This window comes from Artemia franciscana, chromosome 11 (assembly GCF_032884065.1).
Source record: "Artemia franciscana chromosome 11, ASM3288406v1, whole genome shotgun sequence".
Taxonomy (NCBI): Eukaryota; Metazoa; Arthropoda; class Branchiopoda; order Anostraca; family Artemiidae; genus Artemia; species Artemia franciscana.
Genome location: NC_088873.1, coordinates 21,156,521 through 21,179,946, shown reverse-complemented (window position 1 = coordinate 21,179,946; position 23,426 = coordinate 21,156,521). Strand labels below are relative to the sequence as shown.

The 23,426-nt window shown below is 36.9% G+C and overlaps 1 protein-coding gene across 5 annotated transcripts in view; it reads right to left on the bottom strand.

Moving 5' to 3' along the window:
- LOC136032960 (tyrosine-protein kinase transmembrane receptor Ror-like) overlaps window positions 1-23,426 on the bottom strand; it is a 595,320-nt gene that overhangs the window by 521,954 nt on the left and 49,940 nt on the right. For all 5 annotated transcript variants that reach the window (XM_065713445.1, XM_065713444.1, XM_065713447.1 and 2 more), the window contains one exon: window positions 10,668-10,953. In XM_065713445.1, the coding sequence (XP_065569517.1) occupies window positions 10,668-10,743 (76 nt within the window). In that variant the 5' untranslated portion in view covers window positions 10,744-10,953. The remainder of the gene's footprint in view (window positions 1-10,667; window positions 10,954-23,426) is intronic.

The window sequence follows — 23,426 nt, the reverse complement described above, 5'->3', positions numbered from 1 at the left end:
TTTTTCTCTTTTCTTTTTTTGTTCCTTTTTCGCGCTATGAGCAAGACTCTTCAGAACAAAAAGAGGAAAAAGTACTCCGTGGGACGAATTCCAAAGTTGACAAGAGTGAAGTGCTGCATAGAGCGGAGAATCAGCATCACCTACGTAAAATCAATACTACTTTTTTATAGTTGATAGTTAGAATAAAGTCAACTTCTCATTTTTGAAAATTTAAAGATGCGTAAAACCGCGCAGAGGTGATCCCTAGCGGATTGACCAATATTTTAAATTTGAAAAGCTTGTTGTTACCAGCGCGAGCAGAAAATTTTTGGAAAATGACACTTTTTGAACAAAAATGCCACTATTTTGCCGCCCAAAGTGGCACCAAAAAACCTGCTGAGTGGCAACCCTGCATCAGAATGTTAATGTTTCAATTTGTTTGAACGAAAAGCATGGTAAAATTTCACTAACTTGGCTTGCTTATATATGCTCATGTTTGAAAATGACAATACTGAGGCAAATGTGCTACTGCCCAAAGAATTTCATAATTTTGAAACAACCACAATTATAACTTTCCGATACGAGTAGACTTAAGATGGGTCCAGAGACAAAGAACTGTGGTTCATTCTTATGTCCTTCAAGTTTTAATATATGACAAATAACACAGGTTGGATGGACTTACGACAGGTACACAGAAATTTTATTTGGGAGTATCTTTTTGGGGGGAGGGGAGTTTGAGTTCGAATTTGTCAAAAAAGAAAAAAAAGATTCTAGATACAATTTTTGAGAAAAAATCGAAAAATTAAGGTATCTCAGAGTCTCGCCTCTTCCTTACATAACTAGATAAACTACTTTGTATTTTGGAAAAGCGTACGTTCGGGTTATAGGTTTCAAGACAATCAAAGCAAATACATATACATTATTTCTGAAAAAAACTGAGATAAAAGGAAATTATAGAATTATTCTTATCACTAGAAATAGTTTAAAGGAATGCTTAAGATTTTTATGACGATGTTTATATCGTCAATGGAGCTTTGGCTAGCTGCATATCCAACAGGATTAGGCTAGCTGTCTGTAGAAAACCTCCCTCCCCCGTTCTCCGAGAAAAGACGAGGCTTTATATTTAGATCGTAACATTCCCATATCAGAGGCAATTCTATAGCGTGACTTATAGTAAAGAGCCATAAGACTTCAATGTTTCATTATTATTATTATTTCCTCAGAGGTACTTCATATGGAATTCAACGGGCTAAAAGGCAACACGTGCATACTACTACTGCTACTACTACTATTATTACCACTAGTAGCCTAATACTCAGGGTCGTTACTAGCCAAAATGTTTGGGGGGAGCAAGATATTTTACTGACTGGCTGGTCATTTTTACCAACTGTTTTTGTCAAAAAATTAGTATAATGTTCGCTTCGAATACAATGTGTAGAATCACTGCAAGAGTTGGTAAAACCGCTGCATTTAGCAACCGAGATTCAGATTTCGGTTCATACCATGTCAATATTTTAATGATGTTTATCTAACTGAATGGGAAACTATGGCACCATTTTAAAATCACGTCAGGAGTCGGTAAAAATGCTGCGTTTACCGACTAAGTTCGAAATTTCTGCAGATGACATGTCAGTATGTTCGTGGTCTTGATTAAACCGAACACAGAATTTTAGCCATGGTTTTTCCGGCTCCTTTTTCTACCGAGTGACCAAAAATGTTGGGAGAGGGGCTTCCCCCCTCCCACTCATACGTGAGGACCCTGCTAATACTGCTATTACTGCCCCTACTACTACCACTACTATTATGATACTAGTACTATTATGGCTAATACCGCTACAGCTTCTGTAGCCAATAGGCTACTATTAATGCTGCGGATATTGAAGAAAAAAATTGTGGAAATTTTGAGGGGAAAGTTAAACTAAATTAGAAGATACTATTCGCATACAGATTGTCAAAAGGGCGTATCAGCAATGTCTTTGGAACGGCTTATCGTATAAAACTGAAACTTCTAGGTAAGCATGGGATAAGACGTTCAACTGACCAAAACGCAACATGTGCATACTACTTCTTCTGTTAATACTACTGCTACTGCTGTTCCTGCTAATGCTAATACTGGTACTACTGCTCCTACTACCACTGCTACTACTATTATACTAGTACTATTAGGGTTAAGGGTATGAAAGTAAAAATTTCATAGAATATAGAGGGGAAATCTGAACTAAATCAAAAGAGGATATGTGCATGCACATTGTGAAAACACGAATTGTTCGTCCCTCCGAAGTTATTCGACAACCCTTTCCACATAAAGTGACTCTAGAAAAAAAAGAATACATTGAAGCCTTATCGCTCTTTACGATAAGCGACGCTAGAAGTTCCCGAAATTGAGATGTTTCGGAGACTACAAACATAATAAAAATGGGACAACTTCCTCTCACATTTAATTGGCAGCAGATTTTAACTTGATATTGCATAATTTAAAACCCGCATTTTCATTAATTATTGAAAAATTTTAGGTTATAATCTGCGAATCACCCTAGAAAACCCTTCAAGGCATTATATGACTAGAAGTGTCAACATTGCCAGGGTATCATAAGGATGTTAAAAGCATGGTAGTAATGAACCCAAGTATAAAACCCTGAAGTGCATCGTTACGGCGTCCATAAAACCACACAAAGGAAGCAATTATCACGATTGTTATTTTGAAATGTAGTTAGAATGCAGCCAAAGTAATCACAATAGTGGCTAATCGGTCGAAGAAAACAAACGCCCATTACTTGGCTAAGCCGTAAAGTTTAGTTAAGGTTTAAATTTCTAATACGAATAACATATTACTTCTAGAGTCCCAAAAAAGTGCAGTGTCACTCCCTCCCTAAAAATGTTTATCTAGAACCGAAAACGTAAAGAATAAGAATGGGAATAGGGTTATATTGTCCTTCCATGTTTTTTGTTTCTTCACTTTTTCTTCGTGGCTTTCGATATAGTTTACGATTATATTATGACGACAAAATACTTAATGTTCAGAAAAAGTGTTCTTATGCTTAGTTAAAGAAAATGGTGCATTTAATCTTGTAGCGGCTTCGTTTAACAACACAGATCAACATTCGAAAATGTCATTGGAGACATGTAAAAATGTACAGAAAAAAAAAAAAAAACAGAGATGCAATATTGTTGCCCCATCTCCAATTCTGCTGATGAGGGGTTATACCTTGGTTCATCCAGTTGCAGAATGCATTCGTCGATTGAGAATCACTTTTTAGGGAAGGAGGAAATGATAAGATTCAAGATATTTGTTTATTTATCACTCCCAGTAAAAACAGACCATACATCACTGTCAACTTCTAGTTACAATGTAAGCGCTGGGAGACTTTCTAAATGCTATTCATTCATGAACGCGAGGGCCTTTCACTCTGCCACCTAGTGGACATCATGCGGTACCGGTTGCTCCTCCGAAGGCCAACACATTTCAACTACAATGCCCCCCTCTCATTGTGCTTACTACACTTCGAACATGCGTGACACGCATCACATGGTGTACACATGCGTGGAAAGCGGGCAACCTTTCGGATAAACTAAGTCTATCCGATAGTTTTGAACTAAATAACACATTAGTTTTTTAATTGTAGTATTGATTTTCACTAGTCTAACCAAAAAGCCAAAGAAGACGTATTATTTATATCTGATTTTAAGGAGAAAGCAAACTTTTTACTATAAAGTTAATTTACATTGATCACAGGCAACCAAGGAAAAACTGATTTCAGAGGAAGCGCTGTAGCTCTGCCTATGTAAAGAGCCATAACTTCCATGTTCTGTATTATCTAGTTTTTTCCCGCTGGACACTTTGTGCGGGAGGAGTAGTCATAGAAACTCTGAAGGGAGCTCTGATTCGAGCAAAAACTTAAAGTTCTAGTGCCTCTTTTAGGAATCGTAGGCGATTGGAGGGCGAAAGAGGGGGCTACTCCTCACCGTGCCTTTCTTCTCACCCATCCCCTTGTAACTCCCAAGATAACCTATCAAAATTTTGATACAGCTATTTTGTTCAAAACGACTGAAAGATTCAATAAGTATGCCTCAGGAGTTGGCAAAAACCCCACATTGCCTGGGACAAGGAAGAACAGTCCCTGGAATTACGCAAATTGCCAATTGTTTATAGATAAATTTTAAAGATTTCATAAACATCATCGTGGGTGTCCAGTGGCTCCAAATCCACATGAATTTTTCTTTGGGTCAAATTGATGTAGGCCCAGATAAGAGCATTGGAGCGGTCAAAAAGACATTTTATCTGAAACTAACAGTTGTGACGATGGGCCAAGAGGAACCCAGAGCAAAAGCAAGATTTCTTCGGGACAAGTCCCCTCCAGGAGAAAAATTGGTCGAAAAGTTGGTTTTCCTCAAACAGGGTTCGACAAAAGGACACAAAGGGCCAAGCACTTTTTTTTACTGACAACTTTGCATGAAAGAGGTGGTCCTAGAAACCTTGAATGGAGCTCATTCCATTCGAAATTGAATATTCTAGTGTCCTTATTATAAGCCAAAAATTATTAGAGGGCAACCAGCCTCTGTCCGTTCTCTTTTATACTACCATACGTATTTATTTTTCGTAATTTCCTAGATTTCAGATCTAGGGCGTACGGCAGATTAACAAAATAGGGTATCCTCAATGTGTTGAGAACAACTTCTGAGATCGAGTTGAAAGTCAAAAATATTTTGACTTGGGAGAGGAACTGGTTTATCTAAAAATATTATACGTATCCAAGCTATAGAAATAGCGTATCAGTAATACCTTGTAAATAGCATGGGGGATGCATTTGAAACTTTCAGGTAATGTAAGATGACAAGGGGAATTAAAATTTTGTGTTGGGAGGGAGCACCAAAAATTTGACAGCTCCAGTCCATTTATAAGGACGTTATTGCGCTACAAGGCCATAAGGAATAAATCTATTCAGATCTATGAAGCCAGAAAAACTAAACGACGGTGAGTGGTACCAGATTATAAAAAACCTTGTGTATTATTTTAGGAATGACTTAAGATATCAATCAGAAATTTCAGAGAGAGTTAGAGGGCCAAGTGGACTTCAAATTCTGTTTTTTTTTGGGGGGGGGGGGGAGAGGGGCAGGGTGGAAGGGCTAAAACATTTTTTTCAGTTCCACTAAACGTTATTGCACTATGTAACTGCAAGACGAGAGGACATGGGGACTTCAAAACTTTGAAATGGGGTTGGGGGAGCGGCTAAGTATTACACGTCTTCAATCCACCTAAACATTTTTGCATGATGAGCCCCTTTGGAATTTAGAATATATCCACGTCACAAAAGTGAGGTAAATCAGAGACATTGTGTTTTTCAGGGGATCGAAATGATGTATCCGCTATATGCTGGGAGTGGCTTTGGTGACCTAGGTGAAAATTCCCAAGAGGGAGGGGAGCGGGTGAATTGGACTTCTAGTTTTAATTTTGGGGAGCGGATAAAGGGGAAGAGTCTACAGGTTTTGGTCTCTAATTTCTTCAGTATTTTGGCACTATGAGCCCCTGTCGGACTAAAATCTATTTCCAGTGAAGTATCAATGAAGACCGAAAGAAACTATGTTTACCCAGGTTATCAAAATAGTGCGTCTTAATTATATCAGGAACAACTTGCAGAATCAAAAGAGATTTCAAGGGGGTGCAGGAAGTCAAGTGGACCTCCAATTGTGGCCTGGGGGAGGAATACAGGTAGAGGGGAAAAAATATACAACCAGTTTACAAAAACAGCGTATCTGCGACATCCCGGGCACGACTTCTGGGGATCGATCTGCAACTTTCTAAAACTGGGAAGCTGAATAGACGGGTGTTCGATTGTCTTAAATTGATTGGCCATTTTATAATTTACACTCGGTGGCAATTTGATTCTCTTTCGACCAAAATTGATATTTTGTGCCCCAAAATGACACTAAACTCAACTTTGCAATAGCATATTCTATTTTATTACAAAAAAGGGCACTGTAACTTTTAAATTTCTGTTTGAACCAACGCCGTCTTGATATAAGAGAACCACTTGTCTGATATGATCGTCTCAGGGCGCCATCCTCTCATAGAATGATACGAAGTTCCGTATTTTTTGTAGACAAAGTCCTGATACCCGTAAACTAAGGTTCTATAATATGCTAAAATTAATGGTGTAACTTTTACCTAGAGAACTATCGTTGTTGAGATATTTCCCCTTCTTTCTATGATTAGGCAAAATTTCTCAAGCTCATAACTTTTAATGAGTAACTATCAAATTCAATTTTCATAAATTTTGGTTACTATTCTCACGAGTTACTCTTTACTTACAGCTATTTATCACAGGCTGTTAGATAGTTCTGTGTTTTGCTGTATCCGCTAATGACGTTTGATAGAAGTATGTCAGTTCATACTAATGGTTCCGTATACAACGGATTAAGCCACAATGAAGGAATTTTGCGCGTTCAAATACGATGTCGAGGTTGCAACTAAACAAATTCTTCACTTGTCAGGTCTCCAAAATTTGATTTTAACTCTAAACCAACTATAGAAACAGAGCCTTAGAGAGCAACAAGGATCTCCAAGACCTATTTTAGCCCCCCTCAATGGTTATATATATGATGTAATCAGTTAAGAAAGTATGTTTAAAGTAAGTTGAAAACTATTGTAAACAGATATATACTATGGACCCGAAGCTAAGAAAGGCCTTAATAAACAATTATTTTTCTTTTCGCAAAAATCTAGATCGTCTATCTCGTTTAGAAACAAAAGCTGGCACTTATGTATATTAGCAACCCCTTCAAGAAGTCAAGTTAGATTAATACTAATGATATATACCTAAATATGATGAAAGTATAACACTATAGTAACGAAATTATGGAAACAAAGAATTACGGAAAGCAGGCCGCCCAGAACGCGTTATATTAAATACTTATCCTAACCGAAATAACAACTCTATATATTACATACTTAATTATAATATGTCTATATAGTAGTTTATCTCACCGTGCCTAAGCTGATTGTCTCCGAATACAAACAGACAAACCAGTTTTACGCAGAAAGATCAGATCAAACTTCTTGAGCGGGGTCGCTATAATACATAAGTACCCAAAATCTATTAATGTTTTATTAAACATATTGATTTGACTTTTTTTTGTCTTTTCGAGCAGTTACTGAAACAGGAAGTGACAGCTCCACAGATGCCTAAAGTAGAATAATACTAGTACTCTTGATGTACTAGCATTTTGAGGAATTTGGCATTCAAGCCGTTTTAGTTATTGTAATTACATTTATTGACTCGCTCAAGTTAGTTATACCTCAATAGTCGGTAATTGTAAAACCAAGAGAAACTGAGCGTCTTAATGATAGACTGAAGCGAAAACCAATTTACTTAAGTAAATAAAAATATGTAAAACAAGGAGAAATAATAGTATTTATTCTCATACGATAAAAAATTGAAAAAAGGAGTGTCACGCCATGCCAGTCACATACGCAAGGCGAGAAGAAGGGGTCATAAGTCATCAACTAAACCTCAGGAATTAGCTACATATTTCACAATTTTCACATCATCTGTCTGTTGTCATGCATTGATGAATTCCCCCTCCATTGAAACTTAACTATGAGGGGAGGGGTGTATGACAAAGTTGTTGGAGCGTAAAAAAGAAGAAATTGCAGTTAATAACAACGTTTTGATCCAATTTACACAATACACATTAAAAAACGTCCGAACTGACAGAAAACATGCTATAATATTATATTCTAGCCAAAGAGCCTGTCTGACGACAAGCTTTAAAGATAAAAAAAATGGTAACGTATACTCTTTTTGAGGACCGGAAAAAATACTCTACTCCCTTCCCCCAAAGCAAAAAAATCCTCTCAACCCCCCCCCCCTCCCACCAAAAACTTCTGAAAGCTTTAAATCGATCCTCCAGATGCAGGGTTACTGATTCTGATGGGGAAGAACTTTTCAGAGATGCTGGCTTCAATTATCCGCTGCATAATCTGACGTAATCGGTTAGATGTTTCGGACATCTACCAATTCCATAAACTAAAATTAATAACACTAATTTCTAGGCCTAAACCAGGATTGATATTTCATTTCATGTTAGCTATTAAATAAAAAAAAAAAAAACATTTTTTTAAACTGTAAGTTAGGACTGAGCAACGTCAAAACTAAAAATGAGCAGAATTTATACCATACGTGAAGGGTTGCCTCCTCCTAAATACCTTGCTCTTTACGCTAAAGCTGTTGGCGCTTTTAAAAAAGCTTCGTATTCTAATTAAACGGCCCCATTGTTTCAGTAGCCGTTCTTAAAATTTGGGACAAAATATCAAAGTTTAGTGTAAAGAACAAGGCATTGCAGAGGGGACAACCCCCCAGATATGGAACAATTTCAGTTCGTTTTAAGTTTTAATGTTGCTCCTTACTGTCAGTAAAAAAAAAGATGCTTTTTAAAATTTAGTTTCTGTTTGTTTTTCAAATAATGCAGGTAAATCTGGCTCAGCCTCCATGAAATATACCCTCCCCCCTCACAGAAAACTCCTCCATGACAATTTCATCCAAAGTAAAGTACACCACTCCGTCAAATTTGACCCAGACAGTTCCATCCTCCCTGACAACCCCCTACCCCTATAAAGTTTCTCGCAGACGATTCAGCCTGAAAAATTATCCTTAACATACTTTCATTTAAAAATGACTTTAATCTCTAGTTGGTTTCTCGATCACTCAAAAAATACCCCTTATGTAGAAATATTTTCCAGAAATCAAAACACACAGAAAATAACCCCCGGATAATTCCCCCAGAACATCTCCACATGTAAAAGGAGTTGACACAAATGATTTAAGACAATTAACAAGAATGTCATATAGAAATTCTGTCAAATCCCATCAGTGTAAAATTTTCCCTGAAATTTTCACCTCCCTTCCCCCTAGAAATTTCCCTTCCCAAGGAAGATTTCTCCAAATGGAAATCCACCTTAAGCACAGAATCCCCCTTCCCCCAAAAATGTCTGTATACTTCCCTATAACAAATACTATAAACAAATAATGGGCAAATTTCATAGCTTAGGCCTACAGGCCTCTCCACACGGACATTGGGGGATCTTTTTACCTCTAAAGACATAGTTATTTGATTTTTCAACTATACGGTACTGAACAAAAGGGCTATCTGAAAATTTTGATCAGATAACTTTGGAAAATAAATGGACACGGGAGGGGAGTCAGCTGCCCTTTAATCTTTTTGTCCATTGAAAAGGACAGTAAAACTTTTAATTTGCGTTCGAACGCTCCCTCTCTCCATCTTCTAAGACCATTATTTCAATACTATCACCCCCGAAAAAAAAACACGCATACGTGATCTGTCTTTTGGAAAAATTAGCAAAATTCCAATTTTATGTATACAGGAGCTTGAACTTCTATGTAAAAGTTTTCGGGTGCGGTGAATCTGATGGTGTTATTTTCATCGAGATTCCTCGAGTTTTAGGGGGTTGTTCCTCCTATTTGAAAAATCAGGCAAATTTTCTCAGACTCGACGGTAAAACTAAACTTAATGAATCTTGTATACTTGGATTCAGCATAATAAGCTGATTTTTTTATGTATCTATTGATATCAAAATAACTTTTTTTTTAGTTTCGGTTACTATTGAGCCGAGTCACTCCACACTAACAGTTCGTTACCACGAACTGTTAGTTGAGAATTTTAATGGTGTATTCATACATTATAACCAAACATTTGTGACAAATAGAAGCTTTAGAAAGATACTGAAAAGCAGTTATTAAATGGACTTTTAGCTCAGTATAGATTCCTTTAATCCGACCTGGCAAAAGACATCTTAGCGTAAGGAAAACTAACCTTACCTAACCACACATAACCACACCTTTAGACAATCAAGTTTCTAATCTGACCATAGATATTTAGAGCCTTTAATATCACTCTTAGTAGCCTTTTGGTGAATCAGAATTAAGATGTAACTTGTAACCAAGAGCATGGCGAGGAGGGTATTTACTCCAAAGAGTCCCTTGTATTGGTTTTATGCAAAGAAAATAAGAAGATTCACCTCCTGTACACTGACAAAATGTTACCTTTCGGCCAACCGGTATCAAAACCCATTAAATACAATCCTCATGATTTAAGGGCAGCATTTGTTGTAATTGCTCCAACTGCATTAATCAACGACACCATAAAAACTACCAAATGTGTTCAGTTATATTTTTCTTCATTCAAATATAATGCAAACTACAACCTACTTCTTACAGATTTCATTTAGCCTACCATCTTCACATCAAATTTCTTTTTTTTTTATTTAAATTTTCAGTTTTTAATTTTTATTTTAATTTGATTTTAATTTTCGACTGCTTGATGTGTAACAGCTACAAAGCTCGTAAAAAAACTAAACCAAAGCTTAGATACCAATACAGTTGTGAAAACTCCTATCTTGCCCATGAGAAGCTTTTGGTACAAAGCTCGGAACTTGATGCCTCTTCCAAGCCCGCGCTCTGACGCGTAGATCGTACTACAACACCATAGGCGGGAACGTGATTTCGTTTTATTGCAAACAAAGCTTAGATACCAATATTGGTACCTAAACTGTGCTGCCAGTTTCCCGTCTCCAGCCGCTAGTATCGCTACCGCGCACTGTGTCCCAAAAATAAATCGAGTTTTCATAACTGTATTGGTATCTGAGTTGTGAACTGAACTCAAGAGAACCATACCTGTCTTAATGGCGGTGAGCGCAAAAAGGAGGGCCATAATTCTTGCTCCCGAGTATCGCATTTCATTTCCCAGCATAACCAATACGTCCCACAGAATATTCTCTCAAATATCCAATCTAGCACCAATTTCACACTATTTACCACAAGCTATCAATACCGTTAACACAATATAAAGAATATCACTCGCCAAATTACTTGGAACTGGAGTTTGTCTCAGAATCACTACTAAATAAATTTCCAAGGGAATTGTAAATATTTCTTGTCTTCCTTAGAATTTCTGGATGGACTGAAAAAAATACAGAATATTAGAAATTTAGGCTGTAACTAAGAACTAAGCTCTAATTAAGACTAGGCTCGAATTAAGAACTATTTTCATGACATTAATCATGACATTCAAGTTTTCTAAAAAAAACAAAAGCATTTCATGCTTCTATGGAATGTTGTAAGTGTTTAAACAGTCGAATAAACAGCATTACAGCCTAAGTTTCTCTACAAAATGTATATCTTTTTTTCAGTTTGCATTAGTTTTATAATCAAATCAAAGTATATATAAAACTTATATAATGTATGTATAAAACTTAGGCTGTACTGCTGCTTATTCGACTCTTTATTTATTTATTTTCTTTATTTCCCTCAAAGAATGAGGAGTACGCTACAATATAATATAAAGAAAAGACAAATGATAACACTTACAATCAAAACCTATCAAATATTGATCAAACACTTAAAAAGAGAAGAAAAAAAGATACAAAAACACTAACTAAATAGTTTATCCTATAAATCATCAACAGCCAGAACTGTTACTAAAAAACGGAAATAAATTGTGGCCTAAAAGGTTAATTTTCGCCGTATCTTCAAATGTTTTATATTTTTTTCTTTATACAGACTACAGGATCCTTCACTTTAAGCTTTAAAACAATCTCAGTGTTACTAAAAGAAAGGGGGAAACCAAGTAAAAATTTACAAAATTTAAAATAAGAAACTATAATGGGCGAAAGATCAGAAGGTCTGAAATAACGGAAGAGGAGGGACGGGAACAATATGTGAGGCAGAGCAACAGCGCTATACATACGACCAAGGACGTCCCGACGGTAAAGACCCCGAAAACGAATTAAAAGACCAAATGCCTTGCGTAGTTTCATCTGAACATGCTGAACCAGGACTGGTTTGAAATCTCTTTTTGAGATTTCAATTTTTGAGAATTTCTTTTTGAGAATAGTCTCTTTTTGACTATTGGCGACGACTGAAAAATAACACCATTGCCGCAATCGAGAGTCGCCCTGACGTTATCCTCTAAACAATTTACAACAAAAAATTGACATTTTTCAAAACTGTTAGAAAGGCCCAAACCTTTTAAACAATTAATTAAAATGTTAAAATTAGAAACAAGACTAGACTTGGATCGGCTTAGAAGGATAATGCCATCAGCATATGCAATGTAAGACAGATTTCGAGACAATGAAACAAAAGAGCAGGAAATAGAATTCAGGGCAGTAGCTAAACATGAATTGAATATATAAGGAGAAATAATTCCTCCTTGTCCAATTCCTCTACCCACTTGAATTAATTTGGACTGAGATGAAGACGAACTCGGACAAATACGGATCTTTAATCCAGAATACCAAGAGCGAAGGACTCGAATGACAGCTAGGGGTAATCCAGCATGGATTAAAGCGAGCAATGCAGATGCATGAGAAATGTTGTTAAAGGCCCCTTTGATATCGATCAAGAGGGCGTATAGCGGTTGACCAGAGATTCTCGCTTCTTCAATAACTTTGCTGAAAGATGCATGGGCGTGGTCACATCCCAAACCTCTCTTGAAACCAACTTGATTAGAACCAGCGTCCTGAATTTCAAGAAGATCCTTCAAACACAACTCAAACACTTTCCCAATCATAGAACCCCTAGTAATTGGTCTCCACGAACTACAAGATGACAAGTTTTTTTTCCCGCTCTTAGGAATAGGCGTAACTATGCTAATATAAAATGACGATGGTACTAAACCAGTAATAAGTAAAAGGTTGAAAAATGCCAATGGGGTAATAAGAAAAGAAGAAGAAGCAAGTTTAAGATGATTAGCAAATACGCCATCATGATCCTTAGCCGACAGCGCCTTTAACGTTTTGATTGCTCAACGTAACATATCCTCAGAAATCCTGTAATCAGTTGAAAAATTCTTCAACCTTTCATCTAATTGCAACACAACACTGTTAGAATCGTGCGAAGTCGACAACTTAGAAAAATAATTTTCCCACTCTTTTAGCGATGGTGTGGAATTAGTATCAGGAATGTTAGTCCGCCTATTGCCTCGGAGAACTTTCCAAAGGAGATTCTTGTCCTTGTCGTTATCAGTGTTTGAAGAAGCTTCTTCTACGATCAGGTTATTATGACGAAGGAGCTCCGCTTGGAATTCGGCCTTTCTCTTTTTCATTAGCAAAAAAGCTGGATGCGAGTCTCTAGGCTTACCAAGCGCCCGCTATTCCCAATACGCTTGTTTTGCCGCCTTATTAGAATTTGCCAAAAAAGGATTGAGGCTCCAAAAAGGTTTCTGCGTGCCCAATCTTATCCTATTAGTAGGAAAAACTGCCGCAGCACCATGCTTTAAGCAATGGATTAATTCAAAATAAAGACAATTAATAGTCAAAGAGGGATTACTGTCCATTGAATCCAAACTACCAGGAATTAAAACTTTATCAATTAAAGTCCATACTCTTTCTTGGTAAAGCGATTTAAAATTTGGATTCCAATCAACCCGATCAAAAAGTTGAGGAAGATTATTACCAGAAAAATGAACTGGGGAAGGACGAAAAGGCAAAGGGGGTAAAAGGAACTGAAGCGGCATGTGGTCACTAACGGGGAAATCTTCGATTACAAAAACCACAGGCAAAGGATCACTTGGGTTAGAAGAAAAAACATGATCAAAATTAGTTGTACTACCACTCCAATGAATATAAGTAAAATCCTGGGACTTCGGTAAAACAGAAAAATTAGGAAGACAAGATGATAAAATTGTACCCCTTTCACTTGCTATGTTTTGATCACAGTTAAAATCACCTAAAATATAAGTACGCAAATTTGACTGTATACTAGAGACAAAACGACTAAGATTAAAACAGCATTGAGTAAACGCATCAAAAGAAATATCATCATGGTAATCAGTCGGAAAACAACAATTAATCAAAACTACGCTTGAAAAACTACAAGCTAAAAAATTTGTAACAATTGCTAGAATAGTTGCATTAAGAGACTTGGGTAAAATAGTTGGGACTATTTTACGCTCAGTTGGGGAAATGCCTGCACACTGTGGGTGAAACATCTAGAGACATTTTGTGCATTGCAGGGTGATCCCTTTGCCACAGGATCGACCACAATCAGGACAAATAAATATTGACATTTCTCACTCCTTAGGTCTGGGGTTAAATAAGCAAGGCCAAAAAAAAATCGCCTTTAGAGCTCCATTAAGTTTATAATGCAATAAAATCCTTCAGGTTAAACTTGCAACACAGTACGTCTATGCGGTACGGACACTCAGATCTTCAAAGCCAAAGGGGTGTATGACTATCCCCCGTTAACAGAATATAGTCGAGCGAAAAATGAATTTATTCAATTCAGATCAAATACACTAATCCGCTCATATAGTTATATAAATTTAGTCACACTAAAGTAGACCGGTTTTACTCACAGTTCATAAATATCCAATTCAAACCAAATCCTTTTACTTTGAACTCTGAATCAATATAATCCAGTTATTTGAGATGTTCTCACTTTGAAAGCTAGTTCAGTACTGAACTAGCTTTAAACATTTACAACATTGCATAGAAGCATAAAATGCTTCTTTTTTTTCTAGACAACTTGAATGTCATGATTAATGTCATGAAAATAGTTCTTAATTCGAGCTGTGTGTTTTCATTTGTCAGGACACCAAAAAAGAAAGTATCCAAATCAGCATAATAGCCAAGATCATAGAAAAGTACTAATAAATACAGATTGATAGTTTAATATATATTGATAATCATTCCTGAAAGTATAAGCAGCTTCGGTTTTATTAACGTTATGAAGGATAAAACATTCAAAATTTGCTTGTTTTCAATAAAGTGGAAATGGCATTCTGGTCTTTATCAGGCTTAGGGGACGTTAGCAGTAGTTTTATTTGTAGTAGTTTTGATTCGTTTTAAGTTTCACTTGATTATTTACTGTAATTCCTGTTCATCTTTGTTTCATTTGTTGATTGACGGTCATTTATTTGCGTTTTAAGCTTGAAAAACCAACTTACTTTATTAGACTCATCTTAGGTTTCATATAACTCTTTATTTTACTTTGAGAAACTTCTCTTGAGAGATTTTTTTTTAATTAATGCAAGTTTGTTTTTATTGACATTTTTTTTATTGAGTAATAAAAAGGGATATTTGTAAAGCTCTGATCCGTTTTCTCTTTAAGAATCAAGACTTTGAATTACCATTTATATTTTGGACACAACTTTTCAACAAATTTTAATAATTGTTGTACCGTAGATTTTTGGATGGAGGGTTACAGGGAATATAGTTCAAATACATAGATTGAGAATGCATGATCCATGCATGATCTGCATAATCCATCAGGTTCTATAGGGCTAAACCTGTACATGACCCTCACCGTGTTACAAAGTTGAGCATACCCAAATTTATATCGACCATTTTATTTTAAAAATTATTGTGTTAGATTTTGCTTTGACGGCTTGTTAGTCTAAATTAATACGTTTTGAGCTTATTTATTATGAATTTCGAACTTATTGCAAAAAAAAAAAAAAAAAAAAAATCGTACGCCAAGAATCAATGCAACGAGATTTGTTTCCACGTGAGGTTACTTTGGTTCTTGATAATTTATTGTTCTTGATTTGCGGGCGAGGGGCCTCTTCGATCTCCCAAATAAAAATTTAGAATCTACTGGATCTCCCAGCTGAATATTCCCTCATAGTTTCAGCTGGGCCCCTTAAGCCCTTAATTCATACCCTTAGCCTTATCTGAAGCATTGCAGATACGTCCTTTTGACAACCTGGATCCAAATAGTGTCTTTTGATTTAGTTAAACATCACTATCATCATCTCCAAGAAGTTTCAACTTCGTGCCTTAGACCTTCTTGAGATAATGCAGATAAGCCATTTTGACAACCTAGATGCATGTAGTTTCTTTAGTCTTAGTTTTATATTCCCCCTCAGCATTCTCTGAGGGTCTTGACACACTTTGCTGTTGCTGAAATATTATATGGACGTACCCTTTTGACAACCTGGATGCAGACTTTCTTTTAATTTAAACTAAAAAAAACCAGCCTTCCCTGAAAATGTCAACTTAATGCCCTTAGTGTTTTTGAGTAAGTGGATATATGCCATTTCGACAACCATGATTCACTTAGTGGTTTCTGTTTATTCCCCCCTCCCTCCGGCATCACCTGAAAAATTCAAATTCAAAATTTCACTCTAAACTGTTCCTAAGATACTATAAATGACCCTTTTTTACGATGTTGACACATACAGTGTCCTTTGAATTTGTTCAGCAACCTCCGGAACATTCCTTTAAAGTTTTAAGTTTAATGCCCATAAAAGTTCTTGAGATACTGCAGATCTACCCTTTTGAAAACCTGGATGCACATAGTGTTCAGTATCCCCACCAACTATCCCTGGAAGTTTCAAATTAAGCCCTTAGCTGGTCTTGAGTTATTGCATTCCTGCCGTTCTGACAACCATGATATCCGTAGTCTTCTGATTAGTTTAATATTCCCCTTGATATTTCCTGCAGATTTAACTTAGTAGGCTACCCCTGGTCGTTACTACCATATTGCAGATACGCCGTTTTGACAACCTGGAAGTAAAAAGTGTGTTTTGATTTATCTCAACATACACTGAGCATTTCAACTTAATGCCCTTAGCTGTTCCTGGAATATTACATGTAAGCCACTGCCACCCAGCCATGCCACGCAGCATGTCCTGAAAGTTTCAACTAAATACCCTTATCTTTTTCTAATATTTTGCAGATACGTCCTTTTGATCATTTCGACGCATAATAGTATCTTTTGATTTGGTTCGACACCCTAGAAGTTTCAACTTAATACCCTTAACAGTTTCTGAGGCATTGCAGATAGCACCTTTTGACAACCAGGATGCAATATATTGTCCTTTAATTTAGTCCATTATTCCCTGGAAGTTTTCAATTAATACACTTATCTGTTTCTGCTATATCGCATACACGCCTTTATAAAAATATGGATGCGTGAAGTATATTTTTATTTAGCCCCCCCCCCCACCCCACTCAATATACACTGGAAATTGTAACTTAACACCCTTAGCTATTCCTTAGGTATTATAAATACACCCCCTGGACAACCTGAATGAACATAGAGTAATTTGATTTGGTTTATCATCCCCCTTTATATACCCTGAAATTTTCAGTTAACGCACTTAACCATTCATAAGATATTGCGGGAACACATTTTGACAGCCTCTGTGAACAGAGCGCCTTTCGATATAGTTTTAAATACCCCTCAACATATCCTAAAAGTTTGGACTTGATACCATCGGCTGTTTCTGAGGGCATTGAAGGAGTCTTTGATTAAGTTATTTAGGTTTCTTTTCTTTTGGCTTTAGTTTTTAATCCTTCTCAAAATGCTTTTTAAACTTCAACTTAATACCCTTGGACATTCCTGAGATATTAAGATATGCCCTTTTGGCAACCTGGATGCAAATAGTTCCTTTTGGTAACTTCAGAATCCCTCTAGACATATTTGCCTTAAAAATTTCAACTTAATACCTTTAGCCGTTCCTAAGATATTGTAGATACCTGGATGCGCGTAATATCGTTTGATTCTTTCTCAACACCCATCAATATTTCCTGAAGTTTCACCAAAATACCCTTAGCCTTTTGTACACACCCAGGATCAAACATACTCCGCTTCCCAACAATAAATGCCACATGCAAATCTGAAAGTGTTCACCAGTGTCGAGGGGGGGGGGGCATTCAAAATGCAAAGCCGGGGGGAGGGTTGGTTGAACTCCAATTACTTTTGACTCTTATAAAGAGGACTACAAAGTTCAATTTCCAATCGAATGAGCCCCCTTAGGACTTTTTACGACGACTCCTTCCATAGAAATTGGCATGGAAAAAAAAATCATGCATGGAGGCTGCTTCGCTCTTACACAGGTAGTGCTGCAGGGCTGCCAATCACATAAACGTATTTGTAAAATGATAAAAAAGATAGACCAAGGGCAAGGAGAGTTTCACTGTCTTAAACGTCAAAAATAATGGTTTGGCTTGTTACAAGATATTTTCTAGTCGCAATATTTTACTGGGAAGGGCTAAATACTTTTTCATTGTTCACCTCATTATTAAAATTTAGTCGGACTAAGGAGCTGATTGTTCAATTGGGTATAAAGAAAGGAAAGTTAATAGCACCTATTAACCCAAACCAAGTTCTAAGGAGTCTTGGCCAAGATCTTGGCCAAACAAAAAAAAAATGAAAATAAGAGCCAAAAACATAACTTTTACAAGTACAGGCGATATTTTGTACTCTGACAAGCCATTAATTAGAAAACCTAGGGTTCATTGTGAGCTGGAAGGAAAGTCATCCATCCGCTTGAACCTGTGTTTTCGTGCTGGATTTTTTCAACGACAGTATGCTTTTGCTCCCACCCTCCTCTCGTCCATCTTTAGTTGAACTTGACGAAAAGTTCTAGTTCAAATTTGCCTTAAAATCAGATTAGAACTGGATGGACAAATTTAACTTTTTGTTGATCAATATCTGTTTTCATGAGTAGGGATGGTGAGCAACTCCCATCGTTGTTAGAATGTGCCCCTAGACAATCATCCTTCGACCCGTTGACGGGGATCAGCCCTTCATCTAAGGACCCTTTTCATGAGGACGAGATCTAGCTGAAAATCTTGCATCCACATGAACCACTGATTTTGCGCTGAGCTTGTTCAGCGAGAGTATAAAAGGTTGGGAGGCAAACATTAGTTCAACCCTCATCCTCATGCAAACGGGCCCTAATTTGACCGAGCATTACCTATAAAATTCTATAAAGTTTAGATTGTATACAAAGAGATAACCAACACTGATTTTTGAGGTAAAAACAAGATTTCACTGGATTCCTCAGACTTCATCAATGGATAAAAGCAGGACTGATTATTATAATGCATCTAAGGAAAATTGTCAGGATTGTACGTAATATTTTTTAACTGGGCTGCATATGTTAAAATTTACTTATGGCTGTGACATCTAAAAAGTTTAGCTATATAAAGAGTCCAATTTTCCACCAGAAGTTCGTTCGGTTATGCTCCTTAAATTGGCTAACTTCGAAAGAGGATAAAATTTTCGTAAGAAGAGTAGCCTACTATACAGTTTTTATTTTTTCTATTTTTTTAGTTCATTTTACCTTTGCCGCCACAATTTCGAGAAAGCGGTATTGAAATAACCCTGATATTCAGTATGACACCAGGGAGAAGAAAAAAGTCAAAATAGTTTTAGCGCTCTCTTATATAATCTAAATTTCATATTGCTCTCCTCATGGCACTGAGTATTTATGCGTGCTTTGCTGATGACATCTCATTCATATAGAGTAGAAATATTCATTTAGGGAAAAAAATCAGTGTCAGTAAAAATTCCTCAATGTCTAACCTTTTGTTTGTATTATGGAAAACGCGTATCCTGTAGTGTTTTCAAGAACCTGGTATTTGGATTTGTAACCTTTTTGCGTAAAAGTATCAAAGCGGTGTAAAGCCTCGATTTAATCTCTCTCTCTCTCTCTCTCTCTCTCTCTCTCTCTCTCTCTCTCTCTCTCTCTCTCTCTCTCTCTCTCTCTCTCTCTCTCTCTTTCATTTGTACAAAGTAACTTCCTCCCTGTGTACTTGAATATGAGAAAACTTTCACTGATCTGAAACGAAAAAATTTCCGTTTCAAGCTAATTCTTCTTTTTACCTTCCTAAACAAGTTAATTTACAACGCAAGCCATTTGTTTTCTATTTAGGCGGGATAACGCTATAATAAAGACTAAAAGTCTATTTTGCCTAAGTGTTGATAGATGCTTCAATTATCTATAACTACCAACAATTTCCTTTAAAAACCTTTATGTTCGGTAATTATAGTTTTATAACCACTGGCGCCAAAACAAGGATTGGACGAAGATGAGCTTAAGGGAATACTGATAGGAAGTTGGATGCCATACCTGCTTAGTCAATAAAGAAAAAAAAACATTCAAATTTCCTTTCTGGATTTTTGTATAGATGATAGTTGAAGCAATGTGTTGTCTATATTGATGTACGCCAGTGAATGTTGGAAAATCGACAAACAACTTGAGAAACGTGTCCTTAGATTCGAATACCTTTGCCTTCGAAGGATCCTCAAAATCAGCTGGTATCAGAAAATCCGGCTGAAAACAAACCAGCCCATAGTGACCGAAATTATGAAGAAACGAAGATAGACATATTTGGGTCATGTCCACGCATGCCCGACGACAGACTGCCCTCAAGAGTGTATCAGTGGCAGCCTGAAGGAACACGAAGACGAGGACGACCAAAACACACACTGCGGAGGCAGTATGATCGGGACCTGAAAGAGACCAACATTTCCCTCACTCCAAAATGGGAAGACATCACTGCAGCCGCACAGCTTCGTGATGAATGGAGAGGCTTTATCGACACCCTATGCGCCACTGATGGCTCAGGAGGATCTAAGGTCTAAGGATGGTTGCAGCAATCGATGGAACCTTTTAAAGAACGATCCAAAGCCCGTATGAATTGAAAATCACAAAACACGTTTAAAAATAAACTCTGAAATGTAAAATAATTATCATTTGACACTGACTCTGGAACGGTTACTATTATCTACGTTAAATTTAAAAGAAAGAAGTCAACCCCTTTAAAACGGTAGCGGACTAAGATGAGAAATATACTATTAGAATCATCCTGGTCTAAAACCCTCTACCGGGGATTTTCAGCCCTTCATCGTAGAAATTAGCTATGTTAGCACTGACATGTCCTTTTTCCTCTTTCTCCTTGGTACGGGGCTAGCGGGACGCGAGAATATCGGAGGCTTCTGAGATGCTACAAAATTAGTAAAAAAAATCAACACCCTATGGATTTGATCGTGTGCTAACAATAATTCCCAGTGAGAATATCAAATCCATAATTTTATTGCATAACTCTGACATGTAAACAATTAAATATACAAAGCATAAAATGACCAATTATCACTTATTCACGTTTTCTCGTAAGTTTATTAAGTAATATTTAGCTTCCGTAAAGATACGTTTTTTTTGTTCCTTTTATCGTCAAGAATGCAGTTGCAGTAAATTCATTCCTGTTAGTCAACTTTTATTATAATCATAGTAGAAAATCGCATTAGTTACACTCGAAGTTTAAACGACCAAAGATAAATTTTACGAATAAAGATTAAAATGCGAAACTGCCATAAGTGGCTCTTTTCTTTGACCCTACTATATACGATTATGCCATTTTTATGCAGTTCTTGAAGTTTCTGCAGACCCCTCCCCTCCCCGGTCGTTTTTAAAACTAAATTGTTTTTTAATTTTCAATATGTTTCACTGTTATCTTGTATTATTTAAGTGAACTAGTCATTTTTAAAAATCAAATTCGGGCACAAATGATAAAAAAAATGTATAGCTTCTTTAAAGTGTTAGCCTTTTTTATTTTATTTTATTAGCAAGAGGTAACATCACATGGGGACAAATTATTCATTTTAAATGTTCTCGAAATCAATGACAGTTTGTTTCCCTTCTTTTAATTTCACGTCGCTTTAGTTTTCCACGAGTTTCCCCCGTTTCCCAACATCATAGTTGCAGCAGAAAGACCCATTCATAATGTGATTTTACAATAACAAGATTTAGTTAGAGCCGATTTAAGTCAATCAGAATTTTTCATAGAATTTCCAGCCAGTCAGAAAATTCTACGAAAAATCTACTGGGCTCTAATTAGCGTTAGCAAAATCTCAGTATAAGTAGAACTTATTGTGATTGGGCCTTGAGCGAAACACTGTGCATAATAACTGAAAACCCTTTTTTGAAGAAAAAAAGTTTTCATCCTTTTCGGAAAGAAAAAGAATGACAAGAAAATTCTAAAGGGTGGTCAGTGAGGAAGAAATGTCCTTGCTAATGTGTCGATCTTTTAATCTGAGCTACTCTAGGATATATGTTTATGGCACTTGGTATTAACCAAGTGACATATAGCAATCCTAAATTCTGTCGGTCTGTCTGTCGGTCCCAGTTTTGCTACTTTAGGCGCTTCAAGGTAAGCTAGGACGATGGAATTTGGCAAGTGTATCAGGGACCGGACCAGATTAAATTAGAAATAGTTGTTTTCCCGATTTGGCCATCTGGTGGGGAGTGGGGGGGCCGAATAATTCGGAAAAAATAGAAAAAAAGAAGTATTTTTAACTTATGAGCTGGTGATGGGATCTTAATGAAATTTGATGTTTGGAATAATATTGTGTCTCAGAGCTCTTATTTTAATCCCGACCGGATCTGATAACATTGGGGGGAGTTGGGAGGGGGAAACCTAAAATCTTGGAAAACACTTGGAGTGGAGGGATCGGGATGAAAATTGATGGGAAAAATAAGCACAAGTCCCAGATACATGATTGACATAATCGGAACAGATCCGCTCTCTTTGGGGTAGTTGGGGGGGGGGATTAATTCTGAAAAATTAGAAAAAAATTAGGTATTTTTAACTTGCGAACGGGTGATCGGATCTCAATGAAATTTGATGTTTAGAAGGATATCGTGTCTTAGAGCTATTATTTTAAATCCCGACTGGATCTGGTGATATTGGGGAGGGGGGTCGGGAGGGGGAAACCTAAAACTTGGAAAACACTTAGAGTGGAGGGATCGGGATGAAACTTGGTGGGAAAAGTAAACACAAGTCCTAGATACATTATTGACATAAACGGAACGGATCCGCTCTCTTTGGGATAGTTGGGGGGGGGGATTTCTGAAAAATTAGAAAAAATGAGGTATTTTTAACTTACGAACGGGTGATCGGATCTAAATGAAATTTGATATTTAGAAGGATATCTTGTCTCAGAGCTCTTATTTTAAACCCGACCGGATCTGGTGACATTTGGGGGGGGGGAGTTGGGAGGGGGAAACCTAAAACTTGGAATAACACTTAAGAGTGGAGGGATCGGGATGAAACTTGGTGGGAAAAATAAGCACAAGTCCTAGATACATGACTGACATAACCGGAACGGATCCGCTCTCTTTGGAGTAGTTGGGGGAGGGGTTCATTCTGAAAAATTAGAAAAAATGAGGTATTTTTAACTTACGAACGGGTGATCGGATCTCAATGAAATTTAATATTTAGAAGGATATCGTGTCTCAAAGCTCTTATTTTAAATCCTGAGCGGATCTGGTGACATTGGGGGAAGTTTGGGGTGGGGGAACCTAAAATCATGGAAAACGCTTAGATTGGAGGAATCGGGATGAAACATGGTGGGAAAAATAAGCAGAAGTCTTACATACCTGATTTAAATAATTGGAACGGATCCGCTCTATTGGGGGGGGGGGGTTTATTCTGAAAAATAAGAAAAAATGACGTATTTTTAACTTACGAAGGAGTGACCGGATTTTCATGAAACTTCATATTTAGAACGACCTCGTAACTCAGATCTCTTATTCTAAATCTCAACCGGATCAAGCGTAATTGGAGGGGGGCAGTTGGGGGGACCGGAAATCTTAGAAAATACTTAAAGCGGTGAGATGAGGATGAAACTGGATGGGAA